This window comes from Rhinoderma darwinii, chromosome 1 (genome assembly GCF_050947455.1).
Source record: "Rhinoderma darwinii isolate aRhiDar2 chromosome 1, aRhiDar2.hap1, whole genome shotgun sequence".
NCBI classification, from domain to species: Eukaryota; Metazoa; Chordata; class Amphibia; order Anura; family Rhinodermatidae; genus Rhinoderma; species Rhinoderma darwinii.
The window spans coordinates 65,870,936-65,885,264 of record NC_134687.1 but is presented as its reverse complement, the minus strand read 5'-3'; the positions used below and the strand labels follow the sequence as shown (position 1 = coordinate 65,885,264).

The following is a 14,329-nucleotide window of genomic DNA, read 5'->3' as shown; positions in this document are numbered from 1 at the left end:
CTGCAGAATCAACTGTAGCCTCTGGTGCCGATGTGTCCTCGCTCGTCCGACACGATGCAGGACCTGGGGCAGGAAGTGAGTGACGTCACAGCGTGATCTCTCGAGAACACGCTGTGGGTCTGCACTGCTAGAAGCTGGGCGTTCTGAAGAGAAGTGGATGATACTTCTATACACAACGCCCAGCTAGTAAAAGAAGTAAACACGCCCAGATATAACGAACACAATACACGCCCAGTTGTACTTTTACTTTAAACACGCCCAGTTGTACTTTAGAAAGCCTCATTTACATAAATATAAAAATTGTCATAACTTGGCCAAAAATTCTAGTTTTTAAAAAAAACAAAAACGTTACTCTTATCTCCATTGCAGCGCCGATCTGCTGCAATAGGAGATGGGGGTTGCAAAATATGGTGACAGAGCCTCTTTAACACTAAATCCTCAGGTAAAGTCACTGCAGGAAATGTGCAATGATTTCCGCGGCTACATTGCGTTTCCAATGCAAGATGAGCAGCAAAAACGCACTATTTGCTGCGGATTTGTGTCCAATTTACCTGCAATTTATTGGACAACCATGTAATACAGGCTGGGCAAGTGCAGCACAGTGAAAGCCGCTCTTACTTAGTTGCTCTCTAATCAGGCTACTAGAGGTTGGTCCCAAGCAGGTCACCTCCCTCCATATACCACAATATGATAGATGAACAGAAGTGGTCTTCGTTTGAGAACCCCTTTAGAAAGTGAGCAATATTTTACTGCAACAGAACGGAATTACAGCACCATTTTTGTATCCATTATGCAATGTATCCCCATAAAAGAACTGAAGTACAATATTTTAGGACAAACTAGAATTGGGTATCCATCATGAAAAATATGGGGAAATTCAGGGGCGTAGCTAAAGGCTCATGGGCCCCGATGCAAAAGTTGTTATTGGGCCCCCCCCCCCGCAAACTCCTCATGGCCGACGGTCCGCAGCTTTCAGCTGCATCGCTGGGTCTCCTATGTGACACAATAATGCAGCACTAGCAGCCGGGGGCGTCACTAAGGCTGGGTTCACACACCCTATTTACGGACGTAATTCAGGCGTTTTAGCTTTGAATTACGTCCGAAAATGCGGCTCAAAAGCGTTGGCAAACATCTGCCCATTCATTTGAATGGGTCTTACGATGTTCTGTGCCGACGGTCATTTTTTTTACGCGCCGCTGTCAAAAGGCGGCGCGTAAAAAAGACGCCCGCGTCAAAGAAGTGCCTGTCACTTCTTCAGACGTAAATGGAGCCGTTTTCCATGGAAAAACAGCTCCAAGTACGTCCGTAATGGACGCAATGAAAGACGCCTGCACATGCCTTTGCGGCTGAAATTACGGGGCTGTTTTCTCCTGAAAACAGCTCCGTAATTTCAGCCATAATGGACGCTGCCGTGTGAACATACCCTCAGGGCTTAAAATGTCAGGGGAAATAGCCCCAATACATATGTGTCCGCCCCAAAAAAAATTGTTTATAGGAGACAGAATATCTATAGCACTACGACCCTATAAACTATGGATAGGATTAGATACAGTGGCTCAGCAGACAGTATCACACATGATAGTATTAGATATAGGGCCCAGCAGACAGTATCACACATGATAGGATTAGATACAGTGGCTCAGCAGACAGGATCACACATGATAGGATTAGATACAGTGGCTCAGCAGACAGTATCACACATGATTGGATTAGATATAGGGCCCAGCAGACAGTATCACACATGATTGGATTAGATATAGGGCCCAGCAGACAGTATCACATATGATCGGATTAGATACAGGACACAGCTCGCTGACATTGCGGCTCCAGCGCTGGACCCAGGAAAGGGAAGTATAATAATTGTTTTGCTTCTTTATGTGTTACTGATTATTTTTGTGTGTTTGTGCTTTTTTTACAGGTTCGGTTGTTGGACTTCGGATTCGAGGACTTCAATGACGGCGTTTTTTTTATTCTCAATAAAATGGTTAATGAGGGTTGTGTTTTTTTATTTCAATAAAATATTTTTTCTATGTGCTTGTATCTTTTTAAACTTTATTATCACCGCCTTAGTAATGGCTGCTGGCTGATTGACAACCTCCATTACTAAGGCGGGACTTAATGTTAGTAGGTGCAGAGCCCAACACTAACCCCCATTATTACCCTGGTACCCACCGCCACCAGGGGTACTGGGAAGAGCCGGGTACGAACCAGTACCCGACCATCTGTAGTGACGGGCAGGCACCGAGCTGCTTCCCCATCATTTCACTACTCGCTCACACTGTGAATCGCCGACACCGATTCACAGTGTGACCGGAATGAAGTGACCAGAATGAAGGGGAGCAGCTCTCGTACGAGTGCTGCGGCCCCTTCAAAACAGCTGATTGGTGGGTCCCGGGAGTCGGACCCCGCCAGTCAGGGCTAATCTTACCTTCCTCTTCAGCCGCGGCGGTAGTTCTGTCGTCTCGATGCTGTGCGCGGCGCATAGCGCTGTGACGTCATGCGCTGCGCACAGCGCTTGACGTCAGGACCTCCGCTGCGATCCGGAAACCAGGAAGGTAATTACAGTCTGTTACTATAGTAACTTTTTATTGATGTGGTGCGGGGGGCCGTGGGCCCCCCTGGCTTCGGGGCCCGGTCGCAATTGCGACCGCTGCGACCCCTATAGCTACGCCAGTGGGGACATTCTATATTCCAAATGCTGCAAACAAAATAATGAAAGTAATATTTTGAGCTCCATTCTCTTCAAGCTGTCGTTATTATTTTTATTTCAAATGTGCGATGAATCACAGAACACAAGTAGGTAGCAAAACACATCTGTAAATTATTTTTACCAATTTTCCTTGGCAAAGGTGCCATCAAATGTGATCTCATTTTTCTATTACAATACTTATAGTCCAATACAAATTTAAAACCACATAAGGATTGTTCTAAGTTGGGGCAATATATCCAAAATCAGTCTAAACTCTGGAATATCATTAATATATACTTAACAGTTTAAAATATTTTCCAGGGACACTTTGTTAAGCCAATAACATGGGAAGATACAGAGAGCTATGAACACTACACCCCGTCACAAAATGGAACCAAGTAATATTTAAAGTGTAACTACACTTAAAAAAACTTTTTACATGTCATAGTAACATATCAGAAGTTTTGATTGGTGGGCGTCCGAGCACTGAGACCTTCACCGATCGCTAAAACGAAGCGGCAGAAACGCTCGGATGAGCACTGTGCTGCTTCGTTTCTGATAGGCTTTCTTCGAAATGCAGGGCCAACAGTGTACAGGCTTATAGACTTTCTATTGAGTCCGTACACTGCTGAATCAGCTTTCTGAGGCAAGCAGATCAGAAACGGAGCGGCACATCACTCACCCGTGGTGCTTCTGCCCCTTCGTTTTAGCGATCGGTGGGGGGCTCAGTGCTCAGACTTCCGCTGATAAAAACTTCTGTCATGTCAGTATGACATGTCAACATTTTTTAAATAATTTAAATACCCTTTGAACTACCAATAATGTGTTACATGGATGGCTATTCATTTGATTGGCCAGAGTGTAATACTACATTTCTCCTGCAGTGGCCGCTAATCGCCAGGACGGCTTCAATTACAAAAAGGATTGTCTTAATAACACAACCCCATTAATAATAAAACATAGGATCATCTCATGGCACAAATCGTTGAGTCCATGAACAATCACAATATATTTGCACTAATCTCCACAGGAAACATAGGAACTTGCACTTACCAAACCCGCAATGGGAGTGGGCAGTCTGTTGATCTTCTTTATTAGTCCTGGTTTAATGGAGTTCAACAACCTGCAAAATGATGGATAAAAATAAAAATCACAACATCACAAACAATTAAAATCACTTTTTTATTTTTTGCTTTACTACAAGATATAACATTCGCGTTCTATTGCAAAATACAAAAAAAACTTTCATGGTAAAGTGAAGACTTTGGCAGTAGGGGACAAAAGCATATTACATAGTTAGTACAGTAAAAAAAAAAAAGGTCATATGCACAGTATGAAAGGTGGTACGAGTGGCAAAAAAACAAAAAGCTATGGTCATGGCCAGAAGCTTTCCAGAAAAAAAACCTTCCCCAACAAGGCACAAAATGCAGTGCCTGAACGGTATGAAAATGTCATTGGAACTACCGATGAGACAAAAACATTTGAACCATATGCACATTTGGCAAGAAAAAGGATTGCACCATATCCACCGTCTAAATATCAGAGATTTAACCCAAAATCTGTCTGCGTCTGCCCGTATGCCAAAACTTGGTTGTGATTCGACCTTTCAGCAAAATAATTACCCCTAACACACATCAAAAGCCACTCAGAAATGACTGTGGAAACACAAAGTTATACAGTGGCCTACATTGAAACCAAACTGAAAACCTGTGGTGCACTGAAGAGGGCAGTCCACAAGCGATGACCTAAAAATATTAAAATACTAGAATTGTTCTGCATGGAGGAGTGGTATTTGATTCATTAAATGATCTCCAACATTGTTAAGTGTTAAAAATGGATCTTGGAAAACCCCTTTAAGCATTAGAGAAAGTGGCTCAGTGTAGTTATTCTTGCCATCTAAGGCTTCACAAAACATTAATGATGTGGACGGGGGGCTTCGAGTGACAAAGTAATACGATCCATGACGGCCAATATGGCTGACAACAGTAGCGGCCAGTTACTTCCTGTGCCAGAAAACTAAAACTGAAGTCAGAGCGCAAACAGCTGAGCATTTAAGAAAAAGACTGCACACAGTTCATGCACAGTTGGCTTAAATTTTTTTGAAAAAAAAAAAGATTTTGTGGAAAGCGTCGTCTAACTTACAAATGGCAAGTGCCCGTTCAGTATCCATCGAATAAAAGATAAAAATGAATGATATTTGCACCAGGTATATCAACTCCAAACATATTAAAATGTCGTAACTCATAACTTGAAATAATTATTCTACCTCAAAAGTTTGGTCTACTTATAAGAACGAGGCGCTTGACTGCCAATATACACAAAATGACTACTGCGGTCTTCCATTTTTCTACTAAGATCCTTAATTTATAGAGCCTTTCCAAAGTATCTTGACTGCCTACTGTAGACTTCACATTTGCCCACCATAACAGCATTAGTACTATGCCCATACCACTTTGGTAAGTAGCTATATAGCTTTTGTGGAGCCTCATGTCCCAGCACCACTTGCCAGTCCTAGGAGGATCCTAGTGAATGATATGACAATTTGGGGGAGGGGGAAGGGAGGCACATGTTTTACCTACATCTGCAGTACAATAAGTTTATTTCATGCACATTTTTGTTCTTTTAAGGTGTGGTGGGAATTTTCTTCTTGGATTCGAGCATAAGCTGAGATTCCTCCCTAATTGTTGGGAACTAGAAAAAGCAGCTGGTTCTGGCAGAGTAACAGCGATTACTGCAGAACTGCCAACAACATCCAACTCTGCTGGAAATGTCCTCAAAAACCTCCTCAATAAAATACCGATAACTTGTCCTGCTTTTGGAAACTAAATTAACAAATAGACGAATAGGACAGTGTCAATAGGCTTTACATTCATAGATATTTGGACAAAATCGGGCTGAGGAGAAATAACTTTATGTAGGATTGTGATTGCAATGTTAGAAATTGTTCCAAGTAACGAAGGAAGGAAGGAAATTGAAACTGCAACACATTATAAAAGACTCTTATTAATGAATTTATTAAGGCAATGAACTTTCCCGACATTTACCGCCTTTACTATACTTAGGTTATCAAGTTGAATGCCAGAATCCAGCCTAACAGAATTAAGAAAATACTAAATTGCTGCAGATAAAAGGTTGCAAAACGCGTATTTCTTCTAATATAGATATATAAATACCTTATTTTCTTATCTTTCACAGAGTAGAAATATTGTCAAGGTTCCTCATTCACCTTAAACCACCCCAGTCATTCACCATAGCCCAAGGGTGCTGGACATGTAGAAAAGGGAAAAGTAGGTGCTGCTTATAGACGTTGCTTAGTAGCAAGCACCTTGATAGAGGTCCCCAAGGCCTCATGTACATGACGTTATATGGGTCCTGAATACAGCAGGTGCTGATACATATGGCTGCTGTAATTGGAAGCCATAGCATTCTCCAACGCATGGCATAATAAAGAGCTATTCTGGGACAGAATACTACACGGCAGTAAATGACGTGCCTACGGGTCTGGACTATACATCATTGCCTTTTGCATTAGCATAAATCAGCACCCCAGTTACACAAGAATTGCTTTCGTGTGGTCCTGGCTAGGTCAACCGACCCCAATATTAGATAAAAAGGTTGTACAGGATCAGAAAAATGTGTCTGCTTTGTTCCAAAAACAGTGCCACACCTGTTTACAGGTTGTGTGGGGTAATGCAGCTCAGCCCCGTTTACGTCAATGGAGTGGAGCTGAAATACTAGACACAACCCATAGACAGGTGTTGGGCTGTTTCTGGAAGAAAGCAACAAAGGTTTTGTGATCCTGTATAACATAACGCCTTTAATTGTATCAATAGCAGTTCTCCGATATATACCCATTACTTGAACTATCCATTACATGATCAGTGATCTGATAATAAACATGGAGGCAATGTGGAATACAGATTCCCTGCTGTTAACCAGTGAAGCTGACATTTTGGACAATCTGTATTCTGCTTATGGACCAGCAGGCCGAGGTAGACGAGGAAACCACAAGGAATATACATGGGCAAAACAAAAAGACTGGCCTATATATGCAATTATCTGATATCTATTCATGAAAATTAACCAAACCTGCAATTAAACATATTGCATATGTGGTATGTCCTTAAAGTGACATGTTATTAAGACATAGAAGATGGAAGCAGGTGTCTGAGCAAAGACACCCCCCCCCCCCCTGCCCCGATTAGCAGAGCAAACTGACTGTATTCTATATTATGTCACTGGGTGTTACATTAAAACCAATATGACTAATGTACATGCAATAACACGTCACACCGATATGTCAGTAGATGTATAAGGCTGGGTTCACACGACCTATTTTCAGACGTAAACGAGGCGTATTATGCCTCGTTTTACGTCTGAAAATAGGGCTACAATACGTCGGCAAACATTCATTTGACGTACTGTGCAGACAACCTGTCATTTACGCGTCGTCGTTTGACAGCTGTCAAACGACGACGCGTAAAAATACAGCCTCGTCAAAAGAAGTGCAGGACACTTATATACATTATATGCAGGGCACTTCTTTCAGAGGTAATTTGAGCCGTTCTTCATTGAACTCAATGAAGAGAAGCTCAAAATTTACGGCTGTCAGAGACGCCTCGCAAAATGCGAGGGGGAGCATTTACGACTGAAACGAGGCAGCTGTTTTCTCCTGAAAACAGTCTGTCTTTTCAGACGTAAATGCCTGCTATCGTGTGCACATACCCTAAGGGTATGTTCACACGGCAGCGTCCGTAACGGCTGAAATTATGGGGATGTTTTCAGGAGGAAACATCCCCGTAATTTCAGCCGTAACGGCATGTGCAGGCGCTTGAACGCCGCGTCCATTACGGACGTAATTGGCGCTGCTTTTCATTGGAGTCAATGAATAACGGCTCCAATTACGCCCAAAGAAGTGACAGGTCACTTCTTTGACGCGGGCATCTATTTACGCGCCGTCATTTGACAGCGGCGCGTAAATATACGCCTCGTGTGAACAGACAAATGTCAGCCCATTGCTTTCAATGGGCAGATGTTTGTCAACGCTATCGAGGCGCATTTTTCGGACGTAATTCGGGGCAAAAACGCCCGAATTACGTCCGTAATTAGTGCGTGTGAACATACCATAAACGTGATCCTTCAAAGCGGAGATTAGTTGGAGGCCATAGCTAGGGAGGCAACAACAAGCCACTCTGCCTTGGCCCGGGTATATATATACAGGGCTAGTGCAGCCAACTAAAGCTAGGACTCTGGATAAGTAAATACATTAAGCATTCTTGTTTAATAACTATAGTACCCTGGATACAAGTTATGTTAACCTTTGCTGAATCTATGCTTACATTTATATAAGCTTGACTCAAATTATTACAAATCTTTACTTTAGGAGTTGAAGCAATTCCAACAATAGAGCAAGGGAATTAAATTCCTAGCAGAGTATTTTTCAGTTATTACGCAGGTGCATGCTGTTTTATGATGGACTGTGTCTACAGTGCTATAGGCTGCTGATAGATTCTGAGCTTAGCAGCTGGGAATTTGAATTGGCCTTTGCCATCCTTGTTTGTTTGAATCACTTCCACTTGCAACTAACAATTCTAAAATGAGATATGACAAAAAAATAAAATAATCAGAAACACTCCAAAAAGATAAAGTGAAGAAAAGATGGAAACTTTATTCAGCCATATGTGCAACGTTTAAGCCCTGCTCCTTGAGTCCTTCCTTAAAGAGGCTCTGTCACCAGATTTTGCAACCCCTATCTGCTATTGCAGCAGATCGGCGCTGCAATGTAGATTACAGTAACGTTTTTATTTTTAAAAAACGAGCATTTTTGGCCAAGTTATGGCTATTTTTGTATTTATGCAAATGAGGCTTACAAAAGTACAACTGGGCGTGTTGAAAAGTAAAAGTACAACTGGGCGTGTATTATGTGCGTACATCGGGGCGTGTTCACTACTTTTACTAGCTGGGCGTTCTGATGAGAAGTATCATCTCTTCTCTTCTGGCAGTGCAGATCTGTGACGTCACTCACAGGTCCTGCATCGTGTCGGCCACATCGGCACCAGAGGCTACAGTTGATTCTGCAGCAGCATCAGCGTTTGCAGGTAAATAGCTACATCGATTTACCTGCAAACGCTGATGCTGCTGCAGAATCATCTGTAGCCTCTGGTGCCGATGTGTCCTCGCTCGTCTGACACAATGCAGGACCTGTGAGTGACGACACAGCGTGATCTCTGGAGAACACGCTGTGTCTGCACTGCCAGAAGCTGGGCGTTGTGAAGAGAAGTGGATGATACTTCTATACACAACGCCCAGCTAGTAAAAGAAGTAAAAACGCCCCGATGTACGCACATAATACACGCCCACTTGGACTTTTACTTTAAACACGCCCAGTTGGACTTTTGTAAGCCTCATTTGCATAAATACAAAAATGGTCATAACTTGGCCAAAAATGCTTGTTTTTTAAAAATAAAAACGTTACTCTTATCTACATTGCAGCGCCGATCTGCTGCAATAGCAGATAGGGGTTGCAAAATCTGGTGAAAGAGCCTCTTTAAGTCATGGTGCGGGGCTAAAGCGTAGCAGATATGGGTGAGTAAAGTTTCAAACATTGCTTCACTTTATCTATTTGGAGCGTTGATTTTTGCTTTTTTTATCTTGTGGACACATGGTCAATGTCTGAAGACTTGCACCCACCCACTCAGACAGTGATGATATATATTTTTTGTTTTTTTAGCGCATGATTGAGTTGAGTTGACTTCTCAGTACCAAATAAACTCAGCTCTTCTAAATCTATATAGTAGGGAATTGTTGCACAGCTTGAAGGGGGTTGTATAGGATCAACAAAAAAAGGCCAAGAGGGACAAACGTAACAAAATAATAAAATAACTATTACTTACCCGCCGCTCCAGTGCTACCCGCAGTTCTTGGTTTACAGTGCTGCAGTGATGACACGTGACCGCTGCAGCCAATCCCTTACCTCAGCACTCTCTTGCTGTACAACGCTGAGGCCAGTGATTGGCTGCAGAGCTCATGTGTGTCGATGGGCACGTCATCGCTGCAACACTATAAATAAAGACCAGCGGGGAGCACTGGAATAATGTTTTTTTTTTTATTATTTAATGGCACCCCCCCATGGCCCGTTTTTGGTTGATACTGGACAACCCCTTTAAAAAAAAAAATCCAGTGTATTATGCAACATTTACACATCTCTAGTGATATGTATTTCTGAAGAATCCCGGGAAAACAAAGGATTAAGTCACCGAATCACATTATATAGTGGTTTTTAATGAACGAGCCTGCTTCACTGCTTTTTAGCATGAACAGTGATTAAAAAGCTTATTTCCGAATGAAGAACAACTTAATATCTGTAAAGCCTTGATATTATTAGTCTTATATGGATAATCAGTTCTTAGTTTAGAATGGGTCCAGTTCTAGCAGATTAAAACTTATCTGTCCAACTATGACATCACTCTTTCCAGATTTGATCTTAACAGAAAGCTCTATGTAGGGGCAGCAGTAAGCTATTTATTGGCAGGCAGACAGAAGCCGTATCCTGGCAGAAGAATGTACACGTAAAAAAATTGGTCCCGAATGTAATAAATAGACCTATTAGGTCACGGGTAATAATCTGCATACAGGATTTTTCCTCTATTTGTTTAGGATATTTTGGGCAAAACAGGACTATAAATAGGATTCATGTGATAAAAATGCTAAAAAAAACAATAAGTAACAATCTCAGAGGCTGAAGCATTAGGGCCCATTCACCTAGAGGAGAGAATGTGTCATTCTTGACACTAAGCTAGAGCAGGGAGTAGCTACAAAGAAAGTCTTAGGCTGGGTTCACACGACCTATTTTCAGACGTAATGGAGGCGTTTTACGCCTCGAATTACGCCTGAAAAAAACAGCTCCAATACGTCGGCAAACATCTGCCCATTACTTTTAATGGGCTTTGCGATTTTCTGTGCCGACGACCTGTCATTTTACGCATTGCTGTCAAAAGATGGCGCGTAAAATTACAGCCTCGTCAAAAGAAGTGCAGGACACTTCTTGGGACGTAATTGCAGCCATTTTTCATTGATTCCAATGAAGAACAGCTCCAAATTACGTCCGAAAAAGACGCCCCGCAAAACGCGAGTACATGCAATTACGTCTTAAATTCAGGAGCTGTTTTCTCCTGAAAACAGCTCCGTAATTTCAGACGTAATTGCAGTTATCGTGTGCACATACCCTTACTCTCGAGGGCCCAGTATAAACAGCCATATAATGCTTAAAGGGGTCGTTTCACCACTAAATATATTCATTGTATAGATCAGAAAAAATGAACAATGTTTGCCGTTTACATGATGTTAAAAAAGGATCCAGTGCAGAGTTATGACATTTACTTATATAGCATGGCCCCACCTGGTGGTCAAAGTGTATAGTGATGTGCAGGTCCACCTAATGAGCGGAGTGTTGGTGGACACCTTCGCCACAGCCAGTTCTGATAGTGAAACTCTGTCAACTGCAGAGCACTCAATAGAAATAGCTTTCTATCCTGCTTGTCAGGGAAGGAGCAGAGCATTTGCAGTAACATGGCAGTATAGCTGAGAAGATTACTTCTAAACTTGTTAGGAGCAGGGCCAGCCTTAGGGGTGTGCGACCTGTGCCCTTCTCTGCTATCTACTAGTGCCACTATAGCTCTCTGAAGGAGCGGAATCCCCATGTGGCCGGGAAATCCGCTCCTGGACGGAGTGCTTGATGTCTTTGTCCATATATGGAAAGTGACATCAGGGGCAACTCCTGAAGCGGAACCCCCATCCACAGCGTTGCCGACTCTGTGACCGGGGATTCCACTCCAGGAAAAGCCCTTGACTTCACGGTCCATAAATGGACACAGATGACAGGGGCTTCTCCTGGAGTGGAATCTCTGGTCAAAGCGTCAGCAACGCTATGGACGGGGATTCCGCTTCCGAAGTTGCCCCTGATGTCACTGTCCATATGTGGATAGAGACATCAAGCGGAGCGTTCCTGGAGCGGAATCCCCGGCCACAGGGGGATTCTGCCCCTTCAGAGAGCTTCAGTGGCGACGACATCTACAGGAAGGGGGGTGCTATCTACAAGGGGGCTGTGGACTGCGTGGGACTACCTACCAGGGGGCTGTGCGGCACTGCCTACCAGGAGGCTGTGCGGCACTGCCTACCAGGGGCCTGCGCGGCACTGCCCACAAGGGGGCTGCGCGGCACTGCCCACAAGGGGGCTGCGCGGCACTGCCTACAAGGGGGCTGCACGGCACTACCTACTAGGGGGCTGTGTGGCACGATCTACAGGGGGGAATCTGTGCGTGGAGGGCTGATGGTCATTTTACTGTGAGTGAGGGGTTGAGTGTCTTCAAGGGGTTTCTACCTCTGAGCTCCAACTGAAATTAATAGGAGGCAGAAAATACCTGAGGCGCCCATTTGGAATCCTTTTTTGCCTGCGTATTTTGCATTAGCTTCAACTGCTTAAAAAAAGGAAAAAAAAAAAAGGCCAAAACGCTGTCGGTTTAAAATCTGCTTCAAAATTCCTGAAGGAATTTTGAGTCAGATTTTTTTTGCCTTACAAAAAACGCTGTGTGAACATACGCTACGAGTGTAGTGCCTGTTTTTAGCAGTTTTCTGTCTTTCTTGAAACAATTTTTGGTAGGGGTGCCCTGAGAAAATTTTATAATTTTCCAGTTGTGCCTCGAGTCCGAAAAGGTTGAGAAACTCTGTACTAGGCTACAGTATCACGCCGGCCTACGCAGGGATCCCGTCGAGCAGCTCAGATCGTTGTGGGAATGGAGCCTAGGTGAGTACAATTTTGTTATGTTTGGGGACACTGTCTACAAGGGGGACGTGGGGGGCTGTATGGCACAATCTACAAGGAGGAGGTGGAGGATTATGGCACTGTCTACAGGGAGGCTGTATGGCACAATCTACAGTGAGGCACTATCTACAAAGGGGGGCTGTGTGTGGCAGTCAGGGGAGGGGGGCATTATACTGTGTATGGGGTACTACAGAGGGCATAAAACTGTGTGGGCACAATTAGAGGACAAAATACAGTGTCCTAGAAGGGGCTATAATATATTAAATATTATTATTATACTGTATGGGGGGCACTAAAGGGGCATTATACTGTGTGGGGGCACTATATAGGGCATTATACTTTTTATGGGGTATTTGTTTTATGATGGGGTGGAGCGCCGAAAGATAATTTTGCATGGGGTGCCATCTATCCTAAGGCCGGACCTGGTTAGGACTGTAAATGCCTGCCTCCTAAAATCTTATATAAACCCTGCACATGCTCACTTAGTCTTAATTGTTTTATACAATTACATTTAATTGATTTCTAAGGGTGTGCTTACTGTGGGTGCCTCGCAGTATATATTCACTACTCCGGATCCAACCTTTCCTATCTGCAGGGAAAGTAAGAAGGGACTATATCGTCAGCTGCCAGAGTGGTAAGAAGACTGATCGTGCTCAGAGCCCCTCCAGAGCAGCACAGATTAGCAGCAGAACCAAGGGGGACACAGGAAAGTAGATTAAAAAAAAAAAGAAAGCCATTCTTACACGAACACTGCAAATGACTAAACAGCTATTAACAGCACTTTTGGACTTTTGGTATGAAAACGATTCATGACAAAAAACTTTTAAATGTTCCCTGTGGTGGTGGCACTGCAGGGAAATTTCAGCATTTCTGGTGAAACCTTTTAACAACAAGTGATTATCCAAAGCTTGTTTCTATGTAAAGTACAATATGCATTTTTTTTTTCTTAGAAAACTTAATTCTCAAATTGGCCCCTTTATCTAAAGTGGTTATTGTTTAGATCTGAAAAAGTGTAGCGATAACTGCCCAGGCTCCATGCACATGACCGTATTTTTCTACAGTAATTACGGTCCGTAATTATGGACAGTAATTACGGACCCATTCATTTCTATTGGCCACGGACACCTTTCAGTATTTTTATTGATGGGTGTCTGTGCTGAGAAAATTATACAACCTGTCCTATTTTTGTCAGTACTTACGGCACGGACTCTTCCATAGAGGTCTATGGGCGCTTCCGTAAATACAGACGGCTACGGACGTGCATCCGTAAGCCGTCTGTATTTAAGGGACCGTTGTTAGGCAACATGTTGACATAGTTTGCAGCCTCCCTCTTTTCCTTACGGATCCGTATATACGGATCAAATACGGATTCATTACGTATCATATACCAATCCGTAAATACGGATGAATTATGGATGCCTACGGATCCGTTTTTACGGACCGTATTTACGGATAGATGAAAATACGGTCGTGTGCATGCGGCTTAAGTTTCAGAACAATTTAAAATTGTCGATAAGATACTCATTGTTGATTAATCTATTTGATCTAACTGAAATGTGAATCAAACTTAAAAATGTAAAAAAAAAAAGTTTAACCTTGACCTGAAGACCTGAGTTATCTGAGGCAGGCTGGTTGTTATGGACATGATACCTGACAACCCGACTGCGGTTGTTAGACAGAGTTTCCATAGCAACTAGTCGGTTACAAATGGCTCTTAGCTTAAAGCTGGATTGGCATCGTGCTAATAGCAGAGGAGGAAAAGAGCTTAGCTGCAGGCAAGTCATGCCATTCCATAACAATCTGTATTTATTGAACATTTT

The 14,329-nt window shown here is 43.0% G+C and overlaps 1 protein-coding gene across 1 annotated transcript in view; it reads right to left on the bottom strand.

The window, feature by feature from the left end:
* LIMCH1 (LIM and calponin homology domains 1) overlaps positions 1–14,329 on the bottom strand; it is a 259,769-nt gene that overhangs the window by 140,748 nt on the left and 104,692 nt on the right. Inside the window, exon 3 of the mRNA XM_075859422.1 lies at positions 3,743–3,812. Coding sequence (XP_075715537.1) covers positions 3,743–3,812 — 70 coding nt within the window. The remainder of the gene's footprint in view (positions 1–3,742; positions 3,813–14,329) is intronic.